We start from the raw sequence: 25,411 nt of genomic DNA, 5'->3' as shown, positions 1-25,411 counted from the left end.
AAGTTCATAGGGCTTGGAAAGACTTCTCGTTCAGAAAACTTGCTTTTAGTTGTTAGTAAGGGGATGGGTTGGAGCTGTCTGGGAGTTGGGGAATAAGGTCACAAACTAAGGTCACTCCGAAGTTCCTCCCATGTCATCTCTGAGGCTCTGATTTGGCGGGGGGGGGGGGGCTAGGGGGGGGAGGGGCAATCTGTTAGAAAAGGGGATTTAATTCCAAAAAGTTTTTGTATCTATTGGCTTAAGAACTGGCAGAGTTTTGCTAACAGGGGCAAGTATTTTCCCCCCTGAGTTTGCTGTTGCCAAGTAGTACTTGTCAGAGTTCTCCAGGCTTCTGGATGTGTCTGTTGGTAGGAATTGTAATCTCTGACACATAATTGAAGACAGCTATACTTGTTTGGCTCATTTCTTTCAAACAGTATAAGCTCTTATTATTCACGAGAAAGATATATTATGTAATTGGAACCCCTCTAATGTCTTCTCTAGTAATTTCAATATGGCAGTAGTCACATTTAAACACACCCCTTCTGTAAACACACAGACATCTTAATGAGTTGCCTGAAAACATCCCTCTTGGTCCAAAACTGTACATGTTCAGTCTTGTCCATAATTACAGATGGTTTCATCAAAGTATTATCTATCCTTTAAATGTAGTCTGTTCTTTTAAAAAAGACCATCTCATTTTTAAGAATTAATAACTTGCAAAGTATTTTTCCTTTTATCTTATATTTCTTTCTTTCCTCATACAGAGAGCAGAATGTGTGTGTAATGAATCCGGATCTGACTGGACAAGCGATGGGGAAGCCATTGAATCCAATTAGCTCTAGCAGCCCTGCCCACCAGGCCATGTGCAGTGGGAACCCAGGTCAGGACATGACCCTCAGTAGCAATATAAACTTTCCCATAAATGGCCCAAAGGAACAAATGGGCATGCCCATGGGCAGGTTTGGTGGTTCTGGGGGAATGAACCATGTGTCGGGCATGCAGGCAACCACTCCTCAGGGTAGTAACTATGCACTCAAAATGAACAGTCCCTCACAGAGCAGCCCTGGCATGAATCCAGGACAGCCCAACTCCATGCTTTCACCGAGGCATCGCATGAGCCCTGGAGTGGCTGGCAGCCCTCGAATCCCACCCAGTCAGTTTTCCCCTGCAGGAAGCTTGCATTCCCCTGTGGGAGTTTGCAGCAGCACAGGAAATAGCCATAGTTACACCAACAGTTCCCTCAATGCACTTCAGGCCCTCAGCGAGGGGCACGGGGTCTCATTAGGGTCATCGTTGGCTTCGCCGGACCTAAAAATGGGCAATTTGCAAAACTCCCCAGTTAATATGAATCCTCCCCCACTCAGCAAGATGGGAAGCATGGACTCCAAAGACTGTTTTGGACTTTATGGGGAGCCATCTGAAGGTGCAACTGGACAAGCAGAGAACAACTGCCATCCTGGAGAGCAAAAGGAAACAAATGATTCCAGCATTTCCCAGGCCGTGAGCGGTGAGCGAGCTGACGGACAGAGCAGGCTGCACGATAACAAAGGGCAGACCAAACTCCTACAGCTGTTGACCACCAAATCTGATCAAATGGAGCCCTCGCCCTTATCCAGCTCTTTGTCGGACACAAACAAGGACTCCACAGGTAGCTTGCCTGGTTCTGGGTCAACACATGGGACCTCGCTCAAGGAGAAGCATAAAATTTTGCACAGACTCTTGCAGGACAGCAGTTCCCCTGTGGACTTGGCCAAGTTAACAGCAGAAGCCACAGGCAAAGAGCTGAGCCAGGAGTCCAGCAGCACAGCTCCTGGCTCAGAAGTGACGATTAAACAGGAGCCCGTGAGCCCCAAGAAGAAAGAGAATGCACTACTTCGCTATCTGCTAGATAAAGATGATACTAAAGATATTGGTTTACCAGAAATAACCCCCAAACTTGAGCGACTGGACAGTAAGACAGACCCTGCCAATAACACGAAATTAATAGCTATGAAAACTGAGAAGGAGGAGATGAGCTTTGAGCCCAGTGACCAGGTAAGTTCTGTAGTGTCTTCTCCCAGATATACTAATCTGTGAGCATCAAGGATTCTCTCCACAGCGGCACAGTGAGGCCTCAGATGGTAGGTAAAAATAAGCCATATGCCTTGTCCTTTGCTGTTCCTACCTTGAAACAGTTAATTCTCAGTGAAGCTGTGTGTTTTACATACTCTCCCTATCAAAGAGTGACATTGTGATAGAATGTGGGTCGGCAGACTTTTTTTGTAAAAGGCCAAATGATAAGTATTTTAAGCTTTGCCGGCCATACAGTCTCTGTCACAACTCCACCTCTGTGTCGCAGTGTGAAAGAAGCCGTAGACACTGCATAGACAAAAGCATGCAGCCGTCCTCCAATAAAATCTCACTGTGGACGTGAAAATCTAAATTGATGCCATTTTCATGTGTTCACAAAATATTCTCCTTTTCCATTTTTTTTTAACCATTAAAAAAATGTAAACACATTCTTAGCTCCTGGGTCATGCAAAACAGGTGGTGGGCAGGACTTAGCCCCCAGGCCACTGTACTTTGCTGACCCCTGTTACAGAACATGCCTAAATTGGAGATAATCACTTCCTCAAAACTGGGCTTTGTCAAACAGACTTAATCTAATTATTTCTTATTTACCTTCTCTCTTTTTAAGATCAGAGTTTAGCTGGTTTTCAAACCAAATGATTATTCTATTTCTCTTTGTTCTCAACCTAAACTTCTGATTAATGCAGAAGAATTTTTTAGGCCATTGGTATAAAAAATATTTAAGGGGAAATGGATAATAGGAAAGGAGAAGTAAAGGTTGACTTGATGTTAGTGTATCTGAGCCATTTTATATAAATTCACAAAAATAATAGACTACATTATATGTTGTTCCTGTTTGAAAAATTAATTTGCTGAAAACAGTTTAGGACACCAAAAGATGTTCAAAATCATTTTTATTTTTTTTAATTGACAAATCAAAATCTTACGTATTTATGGTGTAAAACATGATGTTTTGAAACATACATTGTGGACTGCCTTAATCGAACTAATTAACATATGCTTTACCTCACATACTTATTTTTGGTGTTGGGGGACGCTTAAAATTTACCCTCTTAGCAATTTTCAAGTATACAATACATTGTTATTAAGTACAGCCACCATGTGTGCCATTGATCTCTTGAACTTACTCCTCCTATCTAGCTGAACTTTTGTATCCTTTGACCAACATCTCCCCAACCCCCCCACTACCACCACCACCAAACTGATCTTGATAGTAGGAGATAATGACACCACAGAGAAAAAACAAACTATTCAATATTTTTAAAAAATTTTTCGAAAAGATGGGTTATTACAGCCAAAGTGGCTGGGCAGAAGGTGTTTCCTGGGGAATCAATGACTGACTGGGGTTAATGATCCAAGGTGCTATCCTGGCCCAGCAGCTCTCCCTCTAATCCCCGGACATGCCCGGTACTTCACATCTTTTCTTGAATTGTAATTGATTAAGAAGCTTCGAGGGCTTCCCTACTTAAAATGGCACACAGATTTGTCATTGATGTTTGTTTTGCAAGTAGATATTTTATCACTGTCTTCAGGGACTGGGTGTGGATGGGGCAAGGAAAGTTGCACCCCTGACTGTCACTCTCAAGCTCTGCTGAGGGGACAGAGGCGAGCCTGAGGCAGGTGTAGGATGGAAAGTCATCAGGAACACTGAGGCCAAGTGTGGCTCTTCCAGCTGGCTCCATCCGGGGTTCCAAGCCCTTAGCCTCCTTCCTCCTTTCTGTCATTTTGATGTCTTAACAGCTGCTACCATTCCTAAAGGACAGATAGAATTCTTCACGCCTTCATACCCTCTACAAGGGACACAGAGCCAAATTACGTGAACATCTCGGGTGATTGATTAATCCTTAAACATAGATGTGAGTTCGAGGTTCTATATGGCAGCTAAAATGTAGGTGGGGAGAACCAGGATCTCAGCAGAAAGTTAATAGCAATGTCTTAGATAAAGTGAAGTGTAAAATCATATTGAAAACTGTAAAAATTTAATCTTTTGAGGTTTGCTAGATTAGAATATACAGAGCTAGTGGCAATCGAGAGTGCAGGCATAGATTGTGTCACTCAGGTCTCTTGACACATGCTAGAGGGCAAGATAGTGACTCACAAAGTCTACCTCAGCTTCACTTAGTGTCTGCTATGGCCAGCCTCTCCCTCCCTCTGTAAACAATTTATTTCTATCCCAGACCTGAGGCCGTAGGGATGTAGAGTGGTAGGGAAGGGGCCACTGTGCTCAACTGCAGACAAGAAACTGAAAAGAGAAGATTTTTTAAAAGTCCTTGAGTCACTTGCAGTTTTTCCTGATTATGATTTAGGAGAAACATTTTTCTAATTGAAATTGTTCTACCTGGGAAGCATAAAGCCCAGAGTGTAATCAGCATAGATCTTGTTATTTTTTTGTGGTTCAAAAAGCGGTGTACACAGGCACACACACACTCACATGCGTGTACAGTAAGTTATGTTTTTCTTGGTGAAATCCAGTCCCTGGTCTCACCCTCCCTGCACTCTCATTTAAAACACCACCAAAAATACTGCTTCAGAGCAATTTTAACATCAAAAACATTACAGCTTGAAAACTTACCACAGGAAGTATGTGTTACCTAAATTTAGATCAAAGTTAGAATGACTTACTTCAGGAAAAAAACAATGATTCTTTCACCTCCTGCTCTCCTTCACTGTTCCCAAATACAGATGAATTGTATCTCCTATTCACTGCTGCATAGGCTTATTGAAGACTTTTCTTTCATTTCAAGGGAATACAATAAGTTATTTATTTAGTAAGATAAAATAAACTGTTAGGGAGCCTGAATTGCACCATTAACTGTCTTGCTATTTTAACTCAGAAAAGAACCATTAACTGAATGTGTGTTTAACCTATTACTAACTTGTTAAGGACAGGAAGTACTACGATGGCACTATTACACCTAAAATAGCATTTTTTACCAGGTAGAGTATTTAAGCAACATTTGTTTCTACGACATTTCCTAACCAAGAGGAAACAGTGACAGAAAAATTTCCAATAGGTTTACCAGCTTTTAAGTTATATGCTTATTTCCACAATGGAGCATGGTTGATACATAGCCAAATGATACTAGTCTGTTATTTCTTTTTTTTTTTTTTTTCTTTTATAAAGATGACCGGTAAGGGGATCTCAACCCTTGGCTTGGTGTTGTCAGCACCACGCTCAGCCAGTGAGCAAACCGGCCATCCCTATATAGGATCCGAACCCGCGGCCTTGGTGTTATCAGCACCGCACTCTATCAAGTGAGCCACAGGCCGGCCCCTAGTCTGTTATTTCTAATGCTACTGGGACACTTACAATGAGATATTGGACAGTCTAAAAAGCATTTCTTCTTGGTATTTGACCCCATTAGACAGGCAAACCATATTTTAAACTGGTAGTGTCCTGAAAATTTCCCTCCAAATGTGACAAAATTGTATTACCATTTGTTAACAATTTTGTATTAGACAAATGTGAAAACTGTTTTCTAATTTATTAGAATGCTTATGTTATTAAAGTGCATGTGCTCTTTATATTTCCTTCAGAGAACAAGTTGATTTCATATATAAAAAGTCATAAAACCAGAAAAATGAAAAATTTAAAAATCAAGTCTAATTTTCATTTTGTAGAACTTTTATAAAAATCTTTCTGACTCATTTTCTGCCTGAAATAGTTTAAACTAACTACTCAAATTGATGTCGCTAATTTGAGCATTCAAATAGATGCCTAAGCAAAACTTTGGCAAAGCATTTTAAAGGAAAGCAATAATGTTTTTGTCTTGCAAAGAAACTGTGCCTAACAAAGTGGATAGGGAATAGAAGAGCTTTTGATGAGAATCAAAGCTTACAGAAATTTAGGGAAGGAAATTTTTGATCAGAAACTCAATGTAATCAAATTCATCCCTTCTAGAACATCCATGAATACAGAAGAAAATGTTATAGTCATCTAATTTTATTGCTAAACAACTTAAGAGGTATAAATATTCTGAGCTTGGGCCGGCCCGGTGGCGCACTGCTACAGTGCGCCGCTTGGGAAGTGCGGCAGGCGCTCCCGCCGAGGGTTCGGATCCCACATACAGACCGGCCGCTCACTGGCTGAACGAGGCGTGGGAGCAACACCGAGGGTTGCGATCCCGTTGCCGGTCCTGGTCCGGTACGGGCGCGACACTGAGGGTTGCGATCCGTTGCCGGTCACGAAAAAAGACAAAAAGGAAAAAATAAATAAATAAATAAAATAAATAAATAAATAAATATTCTGAGCTTGATCTCCTTGAAGAAGAACATTAAAGTACACTTATGACAATAAAATTAATGTTAAATGTGTTCTCAAAAAATTGACAAAGAGGGCTGAGCCCGTGGTGCGCTCAGGAGAGTGCGGCGCTGGGAGCGCAGCAGCACTCCCACCGTGGGTTTGGATACTGTATAGGGATGACCAGTGCGCTCACAGCGCTCACTGGCTGAGCGCGGTGCGGCCGGTCTCAAAAAGGCAAAAAAAAAAAAAATTGACAAAGAATAAATACAGGAAAAGCAGCGTTATTTCTAGTGAGGAAAATTTCGTAATGCATTGTTCAAATGGTAAGCCAAATGAAATTCAAGTAATGTCCACAGTTATGAGTCTCCAAGAGATCCTGCATGGCTTTCTTTTTTTTTTTTTTTTTCTTTTTGTCTTTTTTACTGACTGGTAACGGGATTGTAACCCTCGGTGTTGCGCCCGCACCGCGCTCAGCCAGTAAGCGGGAACTGGTCTCCACATGGGATCGAACCCTCTGCGGGAGCGCTACCGCTACCGCACTCTCAAGCGGCGCACTCTCCAGTGTGCCACCGGGCCGGCCCCTGCATGGCTTTCTTAAGGCAAATGTGTTTAGTTACTTGTCAGAGCCAGACTGATCTGCAGTTGAATTAGGTCAACTCTTTAAATGGCAAAAATCAAAATTTGAAAGTCAGTTTAACTTTAATGCATCCTTTTAAAAAATGAAAATTGACCAAGGAAAATAATGAATTTTAATTATTTAGGAATTATTTGAAATAATTTAAACTATCCAAATATAACATACATATATGTGTACAACATTAGACTTCTACTAAACTCATTATGTTAGACATAGCCAATACAAAGGAAGAACCATGAACGCTTTCATTAGAGCTCTTGGGAAGCTGCGATGGCTGTTTTTCTGCTCAAGATGGTTTGTGGTTTATCATATTTGCGTGAAAGAGGTGAAAGTGAAAGGAAGGATGGGATTCTAGACCCAGACTCTCATTAAACTATATTGTAAAAACTTAACATTTACATATATCTGGGTTCGGGGGCAAATATAAGTACATCCATTGAGAAAAATAACACACTCCCTTTTTATTATTGTTTATATGACTATTTATTTTGGATATTTCTTTTCAATGGCAAATCTGCAAAGCTTCTCAGTAGGCAACTTATCACTGGCTACAGCCCATCTCCCTCACCCCACACATCAAGCTTCCAAGAGCCACTTTTTACAAATACTCAACACAAGGCAGCATTATAGTAGGAAGACGTGGTTTCATAGAACATAGATAAACTTCATAGTTTATTAGAGCCTCTTTCTGATGTAACTATTTTCATGACAAAACTGTAGGGATATTTACCACACATTTTTATGAAACATTTTTCTGATAAATTAATGGTAATCATAGCAATTTATATGAAAATTTTAGTTGATTCTGGGAGAATTGTTTTAACTACATGTTAATATGATTAAAGGAATTCATCTTGTTGACTGAATAACCATTACTAAGTTCCAAGAACTTTCCTTGGAGGGTAATAAATGTTTATACTTAAGAGTATCTCAACTTTTACCTTATGTATTCAGCAAAACATGATAAAGATAGATTTACAGTGGAGTCACTTTACACATGCTTTTAAAGTCCACAAACTCAGTTTTATGCATTGAGAAGAACAGATGGTTATTGAATGGTTATTTAAGTAGTATGAGCAGTTTTGCCTGCTATTCAACCCAATGAGTGTATGCCCTAGTAGGGAGAACATGAGGTGGGCAACAGGAGTTTGCTGGGTTTGGGTTTCCTTGTGGCTCTAATAGTGTGAACATATAACTACAGGCTTTTTGAATGCAGCATGGCTCCTGCATAAACTACTGTATTCAGGAGCTGCCACTCTGGAAGAAAAAGTGTGCTGTCCTTGGAGGCACTATCTAGTGCGCTGCCTTCCTGAGGCGCTTTAAGGATCATTTTGTCTGTGTGTGACTGCCCATACGTACAGATGCTAAGTTTGGAACCTAACCCTTACTGAAGATATAACTCTCCTACATTTGATGCCTCCCTTTTTTGTTAGAAATCGGTGGCTAAACTAGAAAATTGTCTTGTGGTTGCTTTAACAATGCATTAGGAATTCCCTGGAAAATGTACCTCCAAGTTATTGCTAAGCTAGTTGTCTCTGAAAAGAATCAAACAAAATGTCACTTAACCTTATCCTTCCTAACTTGAGAAACATGTTCAGTCAAAAGACATCCCATATAGATACCACATTTGCTGTAAGTTGCAAAACTCTTTGCAAATCTAACCTCTGCAGGGGGGATAGGAATTGTATATAGGAATTGTATATATCCTATATCCTATATATAGGATAAAGTTGAATATAGTAACTGTAACTCATTATCAGACATGTATTTCATTTTATTTGCCAGCATAGACGAAAGGGCAAGTGGTCAAGAATCTAAAGCTCATCCAATGACTTTGAGGAAATTGGCTAACTTATGTTTTCCACCTGCACATCAAGAAAATCACTCATACCACTTTCTTCACTAGAAAGTAATCCTAGTATTAACTCAGCCATTTTCTTGTGTGGATGGCATTGTCTGATTTTAAACACACAGTACATAAATAGGTTCTACTTTAATGAATAACTGTAAAATCAGTTTAACTTCCTGGAAGAAAAGTACTAGGTATGAAACAGTGGTGATACTTACCTTATTATTTTATTGTTGGTAATTGAAAATGAAATTATTTTTGTTAAAAAGGGGAAAACCTAAGAAACATTTTTATGGCTTCTGTAAAGTCAAGTTAATAAGTGCTGTGTTAGAGGCAACCAGTTTTTATCCTGCTTCTCTATATGTTGTCATCTAAGCTAGTGAATGACCAAGAAAGCCGGTGTTATTCAAAACTGAAAGTGCAAGCAGAAAAAAAGCACAACTCAAATTGAAAAAGCAGTGTTCAGCGAGTTCATGGCTACTACGTCAAGCTTATTTTGCTTGGAGGGGGGAAAAAAAAGTCCTAAAAGGAAATGACCATTTGCTAAATACTGATTTAGTGCAAATTTGGATCACATCTTATACTAGTTTTGTTGTTGTTATTTCTTAGGAAGACTTAACCATAAAACCTAGACATGGACTATAAGTCCTCGTTCACTCATGATTAATTGGAAATATACATACTCATAATTAATTGAACGTGATTAGCATAAAGCAAAGGAGAATTTATAAATTGCCAATGAATCACAGTGCTGGAAAAGAGCTTGCTTTCTGATTCAGCCATCTTTTTTATAGATGAGGGAATTGAGGGCCAAGAGATTAAATTACTTGTCCTTTATCAACTTAATTTTTAAAACTATGGTCAATTCACTGTTAGGCTGGAGGTAGGTGTGTGTCTGCATCTTTTGTTTGGCTATGGTGCCTTATACCATTTAGGTCTGTGATTGCAAATGGGGCCATGGTGCTCAGTCTTGGAATAGGGCTGGATAAACTCTTCTGTTTGTTGACTACAGCCTGGCAGTGAGCTGGACAACTTGGAGGAGATTTTGGATGATTTGCAGAATAGTCAATTACCACAGCTTTTCCCAGACACGAGGCCAGGCGCCCCTGCTGGATCAGTTGACAAGCAAGCCATCATCAATGACCTCATGCAACTCACAGCTGAAAACAGCCCTATTACACCTGTTGGAGGCCAGAAAACAGCATTGCGAATTTCACAGAGCAGTGAGTATGAGATATTGCTGGTTATGCCAAGAAATGCCCGTGTAATCACTATCAGAAACAGATTATTAAAGGCTGATGCAAACAGCTTAGTCACTTCTAGGTGTTTGTTATCAAATAGCACCATCTACTGTCCTGGTTTTTCGAAACAGTATTCAAAATGGATTCTAGTGAACATGTGAGTAATTTAATCAGCATGAAGCAGAGAGACTGACCTACGTGTATAAAGTTCTTCAGCTGATTGTCGTATTCTCCTTTGCCTCAGTTACCACTTTCGGATATGGAGTTTTACATAGGTTTTATATATTTTATTATACAACTGAATGTTTCAAATATAGAAAATGAGGGAGTTATGCTGCTTTTTAGGAATCCTATACTATTCAGAAAGATTCTTCTCAGTATTTAATTACTATACATGGAAGGACTATATACATTAAAAATATCTTGCCCCATCTTTCAGGAATACTTATATAAACATCTATTTTACATAGAACATTATCATATGTTTTCTAAGTGTAACTTAAGTTTAATTAGTTGTTTGAGAAAATATATCTTTTATCTTTTCTTTTAAATTTTTGTAAATTTAGAATAAACTCTTTATTCACTGTGAATACTTTGTTTACAAACTTGATAGTACCTGAACTTGTCTGATAATTTTGAAAGGAAGAAAATACATTTTCTGAAGCAGGGCCATAATTTTTAGAAAGATAACCTCTTCAGGGTTAAATTGGTGAACAGAATGATTCTTTCCTCTTCAAATACAGTTTGACCCAATGTCCAGCATTTGTTTTCGAATCAGAAATGGCAATCATCAGCCAAGTCATACAGTATCTTTAATTACTATGTCTTTTCTCAAATGATTCCTAACCATTTTGAAGAGGGTAAAACAAAAGGAAGATGAGGTTTTGCTTGTTGTCCCTTAATCCTGCCTATTTCATGGGGGATTAATTGTGGACTTTGGGATATCAGAGTCAGCATTGAAAAGCAGGTCAGAAACACACTAGATAGTTTATGTTCATTGACCAGGGAGATAATGAAGAACTGTCTGGGAACTAATGGTTTCTCCTCTACCTGTAGCTCCTAATGGTATTCACATTATTGAATGGTAACCAGATAACTAAACCCAAGAAAGTGGTGATTAGGCATGTACATAATTGCTATTCTCAGCCCGAATTTTTCTAAATATTTTTTTTCTGTTATAGAGTGTTAAGAACTTTTTCTTTTAAATGTACTATTTTAGACTGTTAATATAATTCAGAGAAAATAAGCTACTTGATATTATCTAATAAATTAGCTCTCTATAATTTATATCTTAGTTTTTTAAATTTAATGTCATTGTTAACAAATTACAGTTGTCTTTGTGTTGCTAGTGTAGTGCTTAGTACACAATAAATTCTTGTGAACTAACTGTATAAATCATTTCAAATCTAAATTTGTTCAGCATTTAAAGAAGCTGTACTTAGAAGAGTAAGCAGGGACCTAAAGCTCTAAGTACTGCTTGAAGTAATGGAGTCCACACTTAAAAGATTTTTAACTTCCAATGAGAGTAACCACTTTTAATCTAATTCTGATCCTAGAAAAGTTAGTAAAGAAATGATATTCTAACATCCAAACTGTATGTGTATGGGTTTGGTGCTGTATGCAAGAGATTTAGCTATGTGAAAGCAGTACTCCTAAGTCTGAATAATACAACGGAAAAAACCATATTAGTGGTTAACTTAGCAAATACAGTTGAATATTAGAAATTACTACTGGGGAGAAAAATGTATGGTAAATAACATACTTTCTTCTGCAACATCATCAAGAATTAAATTAGAGGTTGATTAGATTAAGAGTCTACATTTTTTTTTTTTTGTCTTTTTTTGTGTCCGGCAACGGATTGCAACCCTCAGTGTCGCGCCCGGACCGGGACCGGCAACGGAATCACAACCCTCGGTGTTGCTACCATACCTCGCTCAGCCAGTGAGCGGGAACCAGTCTGTATGTGGGATCCGAACCCTCGGCGGGAGCGCCACCGCGCTCCCAAGCGGCGCACTGTAGCAGTGCGCCACCGGGCCGGCCCAAGAGTCTACATTTTGATGCTGTATATGTCATTTGTCTGTGAACTTGTCTTTTATATAGGCAGTTAGTTCCTGACATGCATATCTTTGTTATTTTACAGATGACATTTTCCCTAAACACTACTAATGTTAATATTCTTTCCCATTACCCTATATTAACCTTCAATTTTCATTTGTTTTCTCCTTAGCTTTTAATAACCCACGACCAGGGCAACTGGGCAGGTTATTGCCAAACCAGAATTTACCACTTGACATCACACTGCAAAGCCCAACTGGTGCTGGACCTTTCCCACCAATCAGAAACAGTAGTCCCTACTCAGTGATACCTCAGCCAGGAATGATGGGTAATCAAGGGATGATAGGAAACCAAGGAAATTTAGGGAACAGTAGCACAGGTAAGGGCTCAAATGCACTATTCCTTTGTTGGTGGATTACTTAACTTAATAATGTTTTCATCTATATCAAACTAGTAGAATTTTTCAAGTGAATTTTTTATGTTAGAAACTAACATTTGAAAGTAAGAAAATTCTACAGATTTTCACCGTGAAAGTGGCATATTGGGAAGCATTCCAGTGACCTGACCATTTTATTCTGTGACCAGTACTTTTATGAGGTTTCTAATCATTTCTCCTATAGCCCAGGCTTATTTCACTTCTATCCCTGTTACTATTGGAGATATTGTAGGGCACGTGTAAAATAAATTGGTGATTGCTAGCTTTCAGGGAGAATTTGCTCATACACCCCAAAACTTTTTATTAATTAATGATTTGTATTTGGAGAGTTTGGGGATGAAAGTTTAAAATTCAGCCAGCCTTCCATGCTTCTAGGCGATACGATTCTCATTCAGAAAAATATTAATTAAAAATAACAAACTTTAAACAATAGTATGCCTGGTCTAATAGTAACTTTCAGATCTGGTCCACGGCTCCATTTTTGAAGATGTAGGAAGTTGTCTGTGATCTACTTTGGACATTGACCTGCTGTGATTTCAGGTGTCTGCCAAGTTGACCAGGCACATTCCCTAAATAGTAGTCACTGTCACAGCAGTTAGCATATTCCCAAACTTCCATCCAGGTCAGACTAGAGATCATTGCAGCAGCATTGATTGCTAGTGCCACCATGTCCTGTCCCCTGTGGCATCTATTTATTATGGCTATAGCAGGATGCTGAGTTTTCTAATGAAGGGCTGCTCCCAATTTACAGCTTTCTTCCTTTGTCTCAGTGGGGTATTAGAGACAAAGCCATAGAAAGGAATAGATATTATAAAAAGAACTTATAGTTGTAGGTGTTTTAATTCTTGGTATTTTATTTTTAGCTTAGTCTGTAATCCCTGTACACATTGCAATTTAGATAGTTAACTGAATATGAGATCAATTTAAAGGAAAAAGGTGAATTTCTTTACTTTCACAGAAACAGTGCCGTATATGTTTTTGCTTTATGTTATTTTTAAGATAAATAAAATACTGCTTTATGTAAGTAAAATATCAGTTTATGTGAAATTCTATGAGAGAAAAGGAGCCAATGGTTTATTAAAGGTGGTTTCTTATCAGCAGAATACAAGAAGATCTGAGTTCTTATAGGAATCTTATGTAGGAATTTGGGAATATGCCTATGTTAAAATCTGGGCAGTCTAGAGATCACTGTGTCCAGGCTGTGAAGATCATATGATGTTCTTGCTCTGTTTCAAAAAAGAGAAGAAAAGACAGACTGAAAGAGACTACCCCAGTTATCATTGCACTAATATTGTTGAATTATGCATCATTTTCCCTTCTGCTTTCTAGACTTTCTATAATCCTGTTATATTATTTAGATAAAATATTTTTAGAAAAATAAAATGCTTATTCTCCAATAATCTTTGTATTGTCCAAATTTAATCTTAAAATGGTTTTTTAAATATTAATATAACATTGTTTTAACTTTGTAAATTTAACTAATTACCTTTCACCCTTAATCATTCTCATAGCACATTTTCATTTCACAAGTGAAGAAACACCCAAAGTACATGTTCTCTCCACTTGTGAAATATACCTTATTTATAATTAAAGTAAATGAAAGCAAGCCATGTATTTGAAAGCAGAAGTTTTATACATCCACCATTAAACACTTCAAACGGAAGGGACCTCATCTGGAGTTTTTCTTCTTCAGACTATCGAGACATGGCGAATGGTTGACCATTGCGAACATCTGGGGACAATGCCAGGAGAGAGCCAACACTTGGTCCTGCTTGGCAGTGTTGTGCTCTTACTGTTATGTGTGGTTAATTAACTGCTAAAATCTCACATATAAAGGGATTTTTACAATTCCGTCCTAACACATTCTAGATCTGTATGATCAGGAATGAGGTGGCCTAGGTATATTGAAGGAATAGTAGTCCCCTTGCCTTGGCTATGAAGAACTATAGTAAAGATCAGAAAGATCCTATAATTTCTGCACTACTCAGAGGCTACCCTTGGTCAATTTTGAAGTTTAACAAATCCTAGTACTCTGAAAGGGATTGGAGGATTTAGAGGTCTGGTGTAGGCTTCACGAGATGTTCTCTGTGATTTTGGAGTATAATAAGGGTATTGATTATCAGTTTTTACCTTGCTCATCTTAGCCTCACCTCCCTTTTGGAAAGTAAAGTATTGACGTGTATATCAGCTAATGTGATTCACTTCCTGAGGAAGGAAGTTGGGGTTATCCACACACTACAGAACCTGTTTCTAAGCACATGTGGGAACAATTTTAACAGCTTTTCTAAACTATAAAGAGTGGCAAGTCCATGTTGTGAAAACTTTGTAGTAATTGCCAGTTCTTACTTCTTAGCCAGGGGCCAACATCTGCCCAAATGAAGGCATTAGGTATTGGGCTAACTATGGATTACAGAATGATTGTCTTGTAAGAGTAAGATCATCTGGTGTTCGTACATGCTAACTATGTTTTCAGTTACTGCACCACTCAGTTTTCTTTGGCTTGCATGCAGGAATGATTGGTAGTAATGCTCCCCGGCCCACCATGCAATCTGGCGAGTGGGCACCACAGAGTTCAGCTGTAAGAGTCACCTGTGCTGCTACCACCAGTACCATGAACCGGCCAATCCAAGGAGGTATGATTCGGAACCCAACAGCCAGCCTCCCCATGAGACCCAGCAGCCAGGCTGGCCAAAGACAGATGCTTCAGTCTCAGGTCATGAATATAGGTAAGGCAGTTCCAGTGCTCTTCACTTTTAATTTTTACGCTTTCTTAGAAGGGAGTATCAGCTCCATAAGTTCTTTCAAGAAATGTTTCTAATTTGCAGTTTAGGTAATCCCCCCATGTGAAGCTGTCATAAATGGCTTTTTGCTGGCACTCTGTGTATACTTATATACTGTCAAAGGTTTTACAGTTATGTCAGAGAACCAACTACCTTTGTGTTGTTTTATTTTCATTTAATTCCCTAATTTCAACTTTTAGGAGAAGTGAATTAGAACATTACACTCTAAATATTGTATATATGGTATTTAAAACGTAAAGAAGTAATTTAGTGTTACTGTGGTAGTTCCCAACTCTGATGATCATCAGAATCCTCTCAGGAACTTAGAATGCAGATTCCTGGGCCACCACTCTAGACTATTGAATCAGACTCTCCCAGGTCCTCACTGAAGGTGCAAGGTCTCGTAGAATATCTCACAGAATATGAGGATCACTAGAATTCTAGTTGGAGACAGTTCACATGTGATTCAAATTAATGGTCTGATAACATTATATGATACCGTTTTTATGAAATGTCCAGAATAGGCAAATCTATAGAGACAGAAAGAAGAGTAGTGGTTGCCTAGGGCTGGGGTCTGGAGGAAGAGATGCCTCATAGATAAGGGGTTTATTTGTGGGGGGAATGAAAATGCTCTAAAATTGATCATGGTGATGGTTCTGCTACTCTGAATATACTAAAACTCATTGAATCGTATACTTTAAGTGGGTGAATTGTATGGTATATGAATTATATCTCAATAAAGCTGTTATATTAAAATTAATGGTCTGTGCAACTAGTACTTGAGATTATTTTCTTAATCATTGACATGTTAACCTTGCTCTTACACGTTAGCAAATTCAGATAAGTTAATTTTTATGTACTTTTCATATACTTAGATATTGCACAATAAATAAGAGCTAAGTCTTTCACAGAAAGATGCCAAGATTGTTTTGACAAGATAATGGTAGAATTCTCATCCTACCTCAGGCATCAGTTTTCTTACCTGTTTAATTGCTCAGCACATTTCGGCTTATTGTTTCTGAGATACGTTTATATTGCCTTTCTACGATGAACGTATTCAAAGTAATGAGTGGTTCCCAAACAAATTTGCATAATTTGAGGGCTGCCTGAAAAATGCTAAAAATAACCATATTTCTATGCAAAATTAAACTGAGACTTTTAAAAAATATTAATTCATTTAAAAATCATGATAATAAATCCTTTATATCCAGAAATGTAATTTGTTCTCAGTCTTCACTGTAGGGCATCTGGCTTTTGAGTTAGAAATATGGCTCTATGTAAGTTTTATTGTGTAGCTGAATTTCTTTGATTTTTTAAATAAACTCCAAAAAGTCCTGAACTCAACAGAAAATTATCTATTGTAATGGAAGAAGTTCTACAGATAGTGATAGTAGTATAACTAAAAGCTCATATTATCCATTAGCTTTAAAGCCTCTAAGAGAACTTCTGAGAAAGAGCAAGTCTGAGTTGTCTGGGCCTCCTCTCTGCTTCACCCTTACTCTGGTGAAAGAGCTAACTGAAGTGTAGTTAGTAAAAGTTTGGGAGGAAGTCGTCTAGACCAGCACTTCTTGAAAGTACGGTCCAGCACCCCAGTGTCTCCTTTCAGGGGGTCTGCAAGGCCAAAGCTATTTTTTAAATAATGCTAAGACACTATTTGCCTTCTTCACATTTTCTCACAAGTGTACAGTAGGGATTTCCAGAAGATACGTGCTGTGTCATAGCACAGGAGGGGGAATGTGGAAACAGGCTGGAGATTCCACTCTCTTCTATTAATGCAGACATCAAAGGAATTTGGAAAGATGTAAAACAATGCCAGTAAAGGGGTTTTTTAAATTTTTCACTTAATCTTGTTTATATTAACATAATTTGTTATGATTTTTTGAATGAATTAGTACTTATTTCCCAGTTTTAATTTCCAATATAGTAAATATTGATAAGATATAATTAACAGGAACAAAAGCTTTTTAAAGTAGTGTAGAGAGTCCTGAATATTAAAGGTTTAGAACCACTGGTGTAGATATCCACTAAAATGGATGATGAGTTTTGATTTTTATTGCTTTTATTTCTGTTTCAAACCAAGAATTTTATCTTATTTTCACCTAGATAATTATTGCTTCTGTCTTCTCAGTTTTTCATAAACCAGATATTTCACTTTATATTACATAGCAGAAATAGATACTTCCTTGATTAAAAGACATAATGTTTGGGTTTTCTTTTCCTTCTACCTTTTTAGGGCCATCTGAATTAGAGATGAACATGGGAGGACCTCAGTATAGCCAACAGCAAGCTCCTCCAAATCAGACTGCCCCATGGCCTGAAAGCATCCTGCCTATAGACCAGGCATCTTTTGCCAGCCAGAACAGGTGAGTCCTGAGCTCCCAGGAGGCAAGACAGGAGTGGTTCATGAGTTCTCTAAGTCATTTTAGACTATGTCCAAAGTTCATCTTTTCCTTTTAGTTGGTGCTTGACCAGTTTTCATTTATTCAGACTGTATTGTCTACTGGGCATGGAGTGAAGAAGAGGGGGAAATCCAAAACTCAGCAAGACCTGGGAAGTGCCTTTAAAGAAGTTGCAGTTTAGTTGGAAAATAAAATATATACACTGATAGCTGTAATATGAAGTAGTATTCAGTGTCAGTGCCATAAGAGAAATAAACCATGTTTCAAGAGATCATGCAACTGGGGTGGTTGGGGAAGCTTCAGAGTCTTGAAGAAAGGTCTCATTTCAGGAAGCAGACATGACGGGGGGCCAGAGCAGCTGGCAAAATCAGCGTATCAGAGGCCCAGGGGTCACAGAAGCAACACCGTATGTTTAGTATAACAGGAAATAGTCTCATTTGTTGTAATGTACACTTACCACAATAAAAATAAAATAAGTAAAATAAGGCAGAATCAGCAGTATTGGCTGGAAGAATAGATTGGTAATAGAATAGGTTTATGGAGGATCATTAAGCTGTTGAAAAGTTTTTTGAAAAAGGAAGTGATAAATGATCAAGTTTGATTGAGTTTCTGTTCTGATTGTCTAATCATTTTTGTTTCTTTATAGGTTATCTTTCTAATTTCTTTTGAAATATTCTGTTTTTGCAATGTAGTTTTGCTATAATGTGTCTAGCATGGATTGGTTTGTTTATTCTGTTTGGTATTTGGTATATGTTGTGTTTTCTTTATCAGTGGGTTCATGTTTTTTTTTTTTTTTTTTCCATCAGTTCCAGGGAAATTAAAGTTTTAGCCATTTTTTTCTTTGTATACTTGCTTTTTTTTTTTGGTGGGGGCAGTGGCTGGCTGGTATGGGGATCTAAACCCTTGACCTTGACCCTGTGTTCTAACCAACTGAGCTAACCAATGAGCCCTGTTTCTCAGATTCTGATAAGACATATATTATACCCTCTCTTTCTACATTAGTTTTTTTTTAATTCTACCCTCCATATTTCTTAATTCATGTATTTTCCATCTCCTTATCTCTCTGAACTACATTCAGGATAGTTTATTCATATCTATATCCTAGTTACTAATTATCTCTTTAGCTATGTTTAATCCAATTATCTTTCATTGCTAAAAAATTTATTTCCCTGGTTATTTTTCATAGTTTCTTATTGCTTGCTTATTTTTGTGATTCCATCTTTATATCTTTAAACATTACGTTGATAGTTATTTTGTACATTTCTTGGTCCAATAATTCCAGTATCTGAATTTCCTGAGATTCTAAATCTGATTGTTGACTCTCACTCATGGTGGCCTAGTTCCCTGAGTATTTTGGTGCTCTTTCATTGGTACTTTTTCATTTCATAGTTGATTGCCTGAATAGAGGACACTTTGCTCAAGAGAGGATTTGCATTGGTCTCTGCCAAGGGCAGGGGTCACTAGTCCCTTGGGTCTCTTTCAGGTTCCTCAGCTTGATTCAGCTTTCTCAGGTTAGCTCTTATACCTTGCTGTGGCCAACCAAATACTCCAGCTCTCTTCTGCTTTATGGATAAAAAGCCCCTGTCACCATTGGCTCAGGGGATGCTCAACTTTTAGCCCATAGGTGGTTTGATTTCATTTTGTGATTCCTCTTTGAGAGTTATTCCCTGCAAACACATTATCACAATTGTGTTATATGTATGATCTCATTGTTTCTCTGGAAGCAGACTTCCCATGGGTGACCCTGAGGCCACCTGAGCAGGAATGGGTGGGCAAAGAGCCCCAAGGCAGAGAGGCAGTGTGGGAACTTAAAGAACATAGGCAATGTCTTCTTCACAAAGTCAACTTGCTAGAAAACTTGAACTTTTAACATGATTATTGGAGAAATTTGGCCTTGAAGCTCTCGTGTTATGAGTTGGCACCTGAAGTTCAATGAGGACTTTATGAAGACTATTTTGTCCTTCAAGGATTATTCTGAGTCTAAAATGGTGTAATACTGTCACAAAATTCACAAGTGATAAAAATCAACAAGGTTTCTGAAATTTCATAAGGATGGAGTATATTTCCAGAGCTGCTAATTTTTTTTTTAAGAATACAGGTTTCTGAGGGAGCCCTACTCTGGGACATAATGCTTTTTCACAGTCACCATTGCACAGGCTAGAGAGTGATAGAGGATTAAATGAAATTTTTTTGAAGCAATAATAGAAGATGAGAATATAGGCCCAGTAGTGGGATATGAAAGAAAAAAATTGGGAACTAGAGGTGTTCACTCAAAGAAAAGAAGATTAAGGAAACTGCTTAATAACTATCTTAAGGAGAGAAGGGAGGAATGGTACTTGCCCAGCTGCATCCCACTGAGTGACTTTTGGGAGACATGGACTACTCCTGTTTGCAAACCCTGCTGTGCCTATGAACCGCCACTGGGGTCTCATTAAAATGCAGGTTCTGAATGGCTAAGTCTGGGTGGGGCCCAGGATTCTGCATTTCTAGCAGGCACCCAAGTGGGGCCAGCCCCACTGGTCCTCCCAGTACGCTTTGAGTAGAGCTGAAGTGGTGCAGACAAGAAGAACCACAGCCAGTGGCGTGGTTTGTCCCCACCAGGCACCAACTGGGGTGGGCAGAGGGCCATTGGCTTAGCTGAGAGGTGGTGGTTTCTCGAGGTCCTTCAGCTCTGTGATTCTAATTTCATGGTGTCAGTGAGGGATAGGCTTTTGCCAGATATGTTTATTTGATATCTTAGAAACCCACCCATTTCTGTAGAAACTTTACATAATACAAATGCATAATAATTAAGTCCAGCCCCTCATATTAGTTTTTGGGTGAAATGTCAAAGATTTCATTTCTAAGGAAAACTAGGCCCAAAGTTAGGATTTTAACTGTTGCCCAAACAGACGAGAGTTCTGTTAAAACAGATGTGGAAGCAGTTCCAGAATTAAGCCTGGTCCAGTGACAGATGAGTTTGCTGTGCAAGTGTCTGTGATTCAGCACTGCCCTGTTCTGTTCCTGTTAGATTTCTTTGTGTAAGAACTCTGGACAAAACAAAACATTTCCACCACTTTTAAGTTATTTTCAGTTTTTCTAGCCACTTATCTCATGTCTTTTATTTTAAATAATTCAGCTTGGAAGGAATTTATGACTAACTTCATGGTAATCTTACTGTCATAGAAATTCAGAAGTGGTGGATAACAAAGGTTCTAACTATGTCTCTCTTTTCTCTCTTTTGAAATAAAAGAAAAGCAGAACTTTAATGTTTCATGAATCTGGCATTAGTTTACGTTCATACTTCATAAAGACAGTAGGTTAGCCCTTAAATCTATAACATTCTCACATACTCATTTATGTAGAGTAAATTTCCACTTTCTTTAGTTCCATTGTGATTTTTTTGCTTCATTCATCTGGTGTGTAAAAGATGTTTAAAATATAGCCAAAAATGTATAGGTGGATTTTTAAAGATTTCTGTTGGATTTATTAAAGGGTTTTTCTCTTGAAATGCAGTAGCTGCCTTTCATGAAAGAGTTCCTTCCCCACTAAGTTCAAAATGTCAGAGTTCATTTGGCTAAGACAAGTGTATTTGAAATGTATCTGTAAGAGTAAGGTTTCTTTTGTTGACAATTTCTCATCATTTAGTAGTTGCTACTTTTTTGCAGAATGTTGAAAATACCTGTGAAAAGTGAACAAATGGTAATGGTGTGGTTACTCTAACAAGAGCTCAGAATTTGACTTTATTCTCCTTCTTATTCCCATTCTTTATGACCTGCTGGTCTATGATAAAAGTGTAGATTTTAGGGCATAGGGTTTCTATTGATAATAGATCTATCTTCTGTGAGTTTACTACTTACTATTTTACACCAGCCTGGGGCCCGTGTGTGCTCTTCCCTTTACTCCTCTGAATTCCCTCTGCGTGATACTATATTTATCTGTCAAGTGCTGTCTAGATTGTAACTATATTGCCAATTGCCCAAAATGTAGGAAAATCATTTCTTCACCTTGTAAGTGGCCATTTATGAAGTTGGGATTAGAAGTCTGGATCAGCATTTTTTTTTTCTTCCTTTTTTTTTTGTCTTTTTTTGTGTCCGGCAACGGATTGCAACCCCCAGTGTCGCGCCCGCACCGGACCGGGACCGGCAACGGGATCGCAACCCTCAGCGCCGCGCCCACACCTCGCTCAGCCAGTGAGCGGGAACCGGTCTGTATGTGGGATCCGAACCCTCGGCGGGAGCGCCGCCACGCTCCTAAGCGGCGCACTGCAGCAGTGCGCCACCGGGCCGGCCCCTGGATCAGTATTTTTTCTATAAGCCGCTTGTTACGGTGTCTCTGAGGGAAGTGATATACCTCATGGTATGCCCAAATTTGTAAAACCAAGCCACAACGCGATGTATTTTTCTGGATATAAAAGGGGTTTTTAATATACGATGGTAGCCCAGCTAGATCAGGAACCCTTGTTTTCATTCGCTGGAAACTTACTGAACTTATGCTATGTTCATAGTAAAGGACAACAAAGAGATAGAAGACACAGTTCCTGCCCTCGCTGAGCACAGTCTGAGGGTGGCGGTGTTCACATCAATGGCAGTGTCAGTTCACCACAGCACAGTCAGTGGTACCAGAGCTGAGAGGAGAGTGGGGGTCAGGAGTGGCTGTGAAGGAGATGCATGGAGCCCTAGGGGGGTAGACGCACAGGGAGAAGAGTGCGGGAGGGCTGGAGCCATGAGCCCTGGCATCCTGGTGCTGTGCATGGCGTCTTCTGAGGAAAGATCGGTTGCCCAGAGTGGCTAGGGCTCACAGGGAGGTCGTGGGCATTAAGTTTGGAAAGGTCAGGCATTACCAAAAAGGTGTGTGGCCTTGCATTCCACCACCACCACCACCACCACCCCATCCCAGAGACTTGGACAGTTTCCTGGGAGAGCTGAAGAACCACGAAATAATTTTGAGTAAGGCTGGAGTGCTCAGTAAAGAGTGTTTGGGGAAAAGGAACCTCAGCACTTCAGATTAAGAGAAGCAGAGAGAGAAGTAACTGGAAGTATCTTGAGAGTCCCAGCTTGAGCTGAAGCCGGCCTTGACCAGCATGGGAAAGCCTGGGGTACTGTTCTACTTTTTAATCTGTACATTAGTTTGGAGGGTTTTTTTTAAGAAAAGAGAAGAATGTAACAAAAATGGATTATTTTACTATTATGTGGGAAATTGTTTCAATGCGCGTGAGCACTTGCATTGGTTTTTTTTTTTTTCAGCTTTTGCGTGCGTTGCTGGCCTGTCACAGGGTGGGTGGCCTTCCTCACACGGGACAGTGTCTCTCCTTCCTTCTGACCCTGGGTTTCAGTTAAACACAAAACTGGGGAGTCTGTTCATGCTGAATCCACGCAGCCTCGCCTACAGTAGATTATACACTAGCCTGTTGCCAGGGGAGAAATTGGGGGTGGGGCGGCCTATGAATGCAGCTTCTGAAGAGAGAGACATTGAAAATTATCACATAAAACTGGGCCAAGAAAATACGCCTCACTTAACTAGCATCTTTGGGGACTGAGGTCTTGGGCCTGAGAGAATGTGGTGAAGAGCTGCCATCTGCTCTTGACTGACTTGACTGTTTTCATTGAAACTCTTCCCACATCCAAGTGTTGGGCACTCCTTGGGGAATTTCCTCCTCTCTGCTTCCATGGCAGGCAGCTCTGTGGTTTTCTCTCTCTCGTCGCCCTTTTCCGCGTCTGCTCCTTCCTCCCACTCCCTAGGTGTGGCAGGAGTGGGGTAAGCTGATGACCTTTGAGTTAAAGAAGTTAATTCTGGGAGTGTGCACAGTAGAAGAGAAGCAGGAAGGACATCAGGAAACTGTCCCAGTGTGCCCTATGTGCAGTGACCACCACAGCAGTGAGGGCAGTGCAGGGCAGGAAGAGCAGGCCTCTGAGGCTGGGTGGGCCCCTCAGAAGTGCCTGGAACTCTAGAATGAGCAGGGAGAGCAGCACAGCTCTTTGCTCTGCCGAGGTTGCCCTGCCGTGGAGGCTGTGGGAATGCAGGCTTGGAGCCCAGGACAGCAGGTGAGGAGTGGCCTCAAGGGAACACTCAACTGGGTGATTTTCTCTTAAAGTAACTAGGGCTAAACGGAGAGCAAAGATCATTGGTTAATGCACTCTGGAACAACTGTTTGAAATTGTTTGTTTCATTACTCAGTGCTTTAGTATTTCAGGATTCTAGGCCAAAATAGCCTATTTGACTATCTAAATAACTTCATCCCTTAATAAATTTATTCCCATGTGCTTAAGTATGGGTTTGTTTATCTATAAACTTTTATTTTCTCCAAAACATCATGTAGTAACTCTGAGAGTCCAAAACAGACTTCTGGTAAAATACAAGTATTTCCCCTTTTGGTATTAAAGTAACTCAGAAGCTCTTTTTTCAAAGCTCCTCTAATTTGTCAATTAATTTAAATTATAGGAGTTCTTTATATACTGTAGTTTGGAGTTTAGTGTTTTGTTTTTATCACCTTTTACCTTATAGTATAACAAATATAACTTGCATGTTTATGATCCACTTTTCTTTTGTGCCTAACTCAGGAAGGCTAACAGATACACTTCTTGAGGGCTCTAATAAATGTTTACAAGTTCTGCTGATGCATGACTAAGAAATTTCCTATCAGCCCAGCCAAGTTTAATTTAACTGCTGCTGAGTTCCAAGAAAATTAATAGAGCTTTTGTGCTCATATAGTTCTTTGGTCTCTCTCAGGTGGGTCGTCATAGCCTCCTGTGAAATAAGGCTCTTAAATCAATTATTGCTTCCTACTAAAGTTCAGAAAAGTCCTTTCATTCCTTCCGTGCTAAGCAGACAGATATATATACACTTGAGGAGTCAGTGTAGATTTGTGGAAATGGGATGGGCAGGTGGGCCCTGGACTCACACAGATCTGTGTTGGAATCCCAGCTTTGCAGAGTCTGCCTTCGTGATCTCCAGCAGACGGTTTAACCACCAAGCCACACCTTTTGCCAGCTGTATAGTGGGGCAGCAGAAACAAAATCATACTTCAGATGCCTAGATAGGAAGCACTGAATAAAGTGTATCTGTTATATTAGATTGTCATTTTGTCATTTTGTCATTTTGTTCTGTGTTGGGCTAGTATAGTACTTTATTGCAAAGACCCTGGAAGTCAATTGATTTTGCCTTCAAGGGGAAAAAAACATGTTCTCTAATCAGCTAGCTTTTTGATTGGCCCAAGGCGAAATTTGTCTCTTTACAGGCAGCCTTTTGGCAGCTCTCCAGATGACTTGCTGTGTCCACATCCTGCAGCCGAGTCACCGAGTGATGAGGGAGCACTCCTGGACCAGCTCTACCTGGCTTTGCGGAATTTCGATGGCCTGGAGGAGATTGACAGAGCTTTGGGAATACCTGAATTGGTCAGCCAGGTATGCACAGAGGGGCAGCTGGTAGGGGCTAAGCACTCTGATGGGCATGAAGGTAGCCGTTTTCTTTTGTTTCTAGGTAGTCAGCAGTCTGCTTTTAGAATACTTTTCTTTTTTTTTTTTTTTTTTTTTTTTTTTTTTTTTTTTTTTTCTTTTTTTTACCTCATGACAGGCTGGCCTGGCCCTGTTTCTTCCTCTCCCTTTCCTTGGTAGTCTGATACAAACTTTTGCCCAAGAATGGAAATCACTAAGAATGAGCTTTCCATGTAATTTGGGTTATTGAGCAGTAAGGCAAAAACTCAAGTCCAGCTTAACTAATGCCCCCCCCTCGCGGTTCCTC

General features: G+C 39.4%; 1 protein-coding gene across 1 annotated transcript in view; it reads left to right on the top strand.

Annotated features, from left to right (window-relative positions):
* NCOA2 (nuclear receptor coactivator 2) overlaps positions 1-25,411 on the top strand; it is a 110,061-nt gene that overhangs the window by 69,482 nt on the left and 15,168 nt on the right. The window contains exons 9-14 of the mRNA XM_008567161.1: positions 747-2,016; positions 9,794-10,004; positions 12,250-12,456; positions 15,024-15,239; positions 17,527-17,656; positions 24,909-25,074. Coding sequence (XP_008565383.1) covers positions 747-2,016; positions 9,794-10,004; positions 12,250-12,456; positions 15,024-15,239; positions 17,527-17,656; positions 24,909-25,074 — 2,200 coding nt within the window. The remainder of the gene's footprint in view (positions 1-746; positions 2,017-9,793; positions 10,005-12,249; positions 12,457-15,023; positions 15,240-17,526; positions 17,657-24,908; positions 25,075-25,411) is intronic.

The sequence above is a fragment of the Galeopterus variegatus genome, unplaced genomic scaffold (assembly GCF_000696425.1).
Source record: "Galeopterus variegatus unplaced genomic scaffold, G_variegatus-3.0.2 Scaffold300, whole genome shotgun sequence".
Classification (NCBI taxonomy): domain Eukaryota; kingdom Metazoa; phylum Chordata; class Mammalia; order Dermoptera; family Cynocephalidae; genus Galeopterus; species Galeopterus variegatus.
This window is presented reverse-complemented; position numbering and strand designations above follow the sequence as displayed.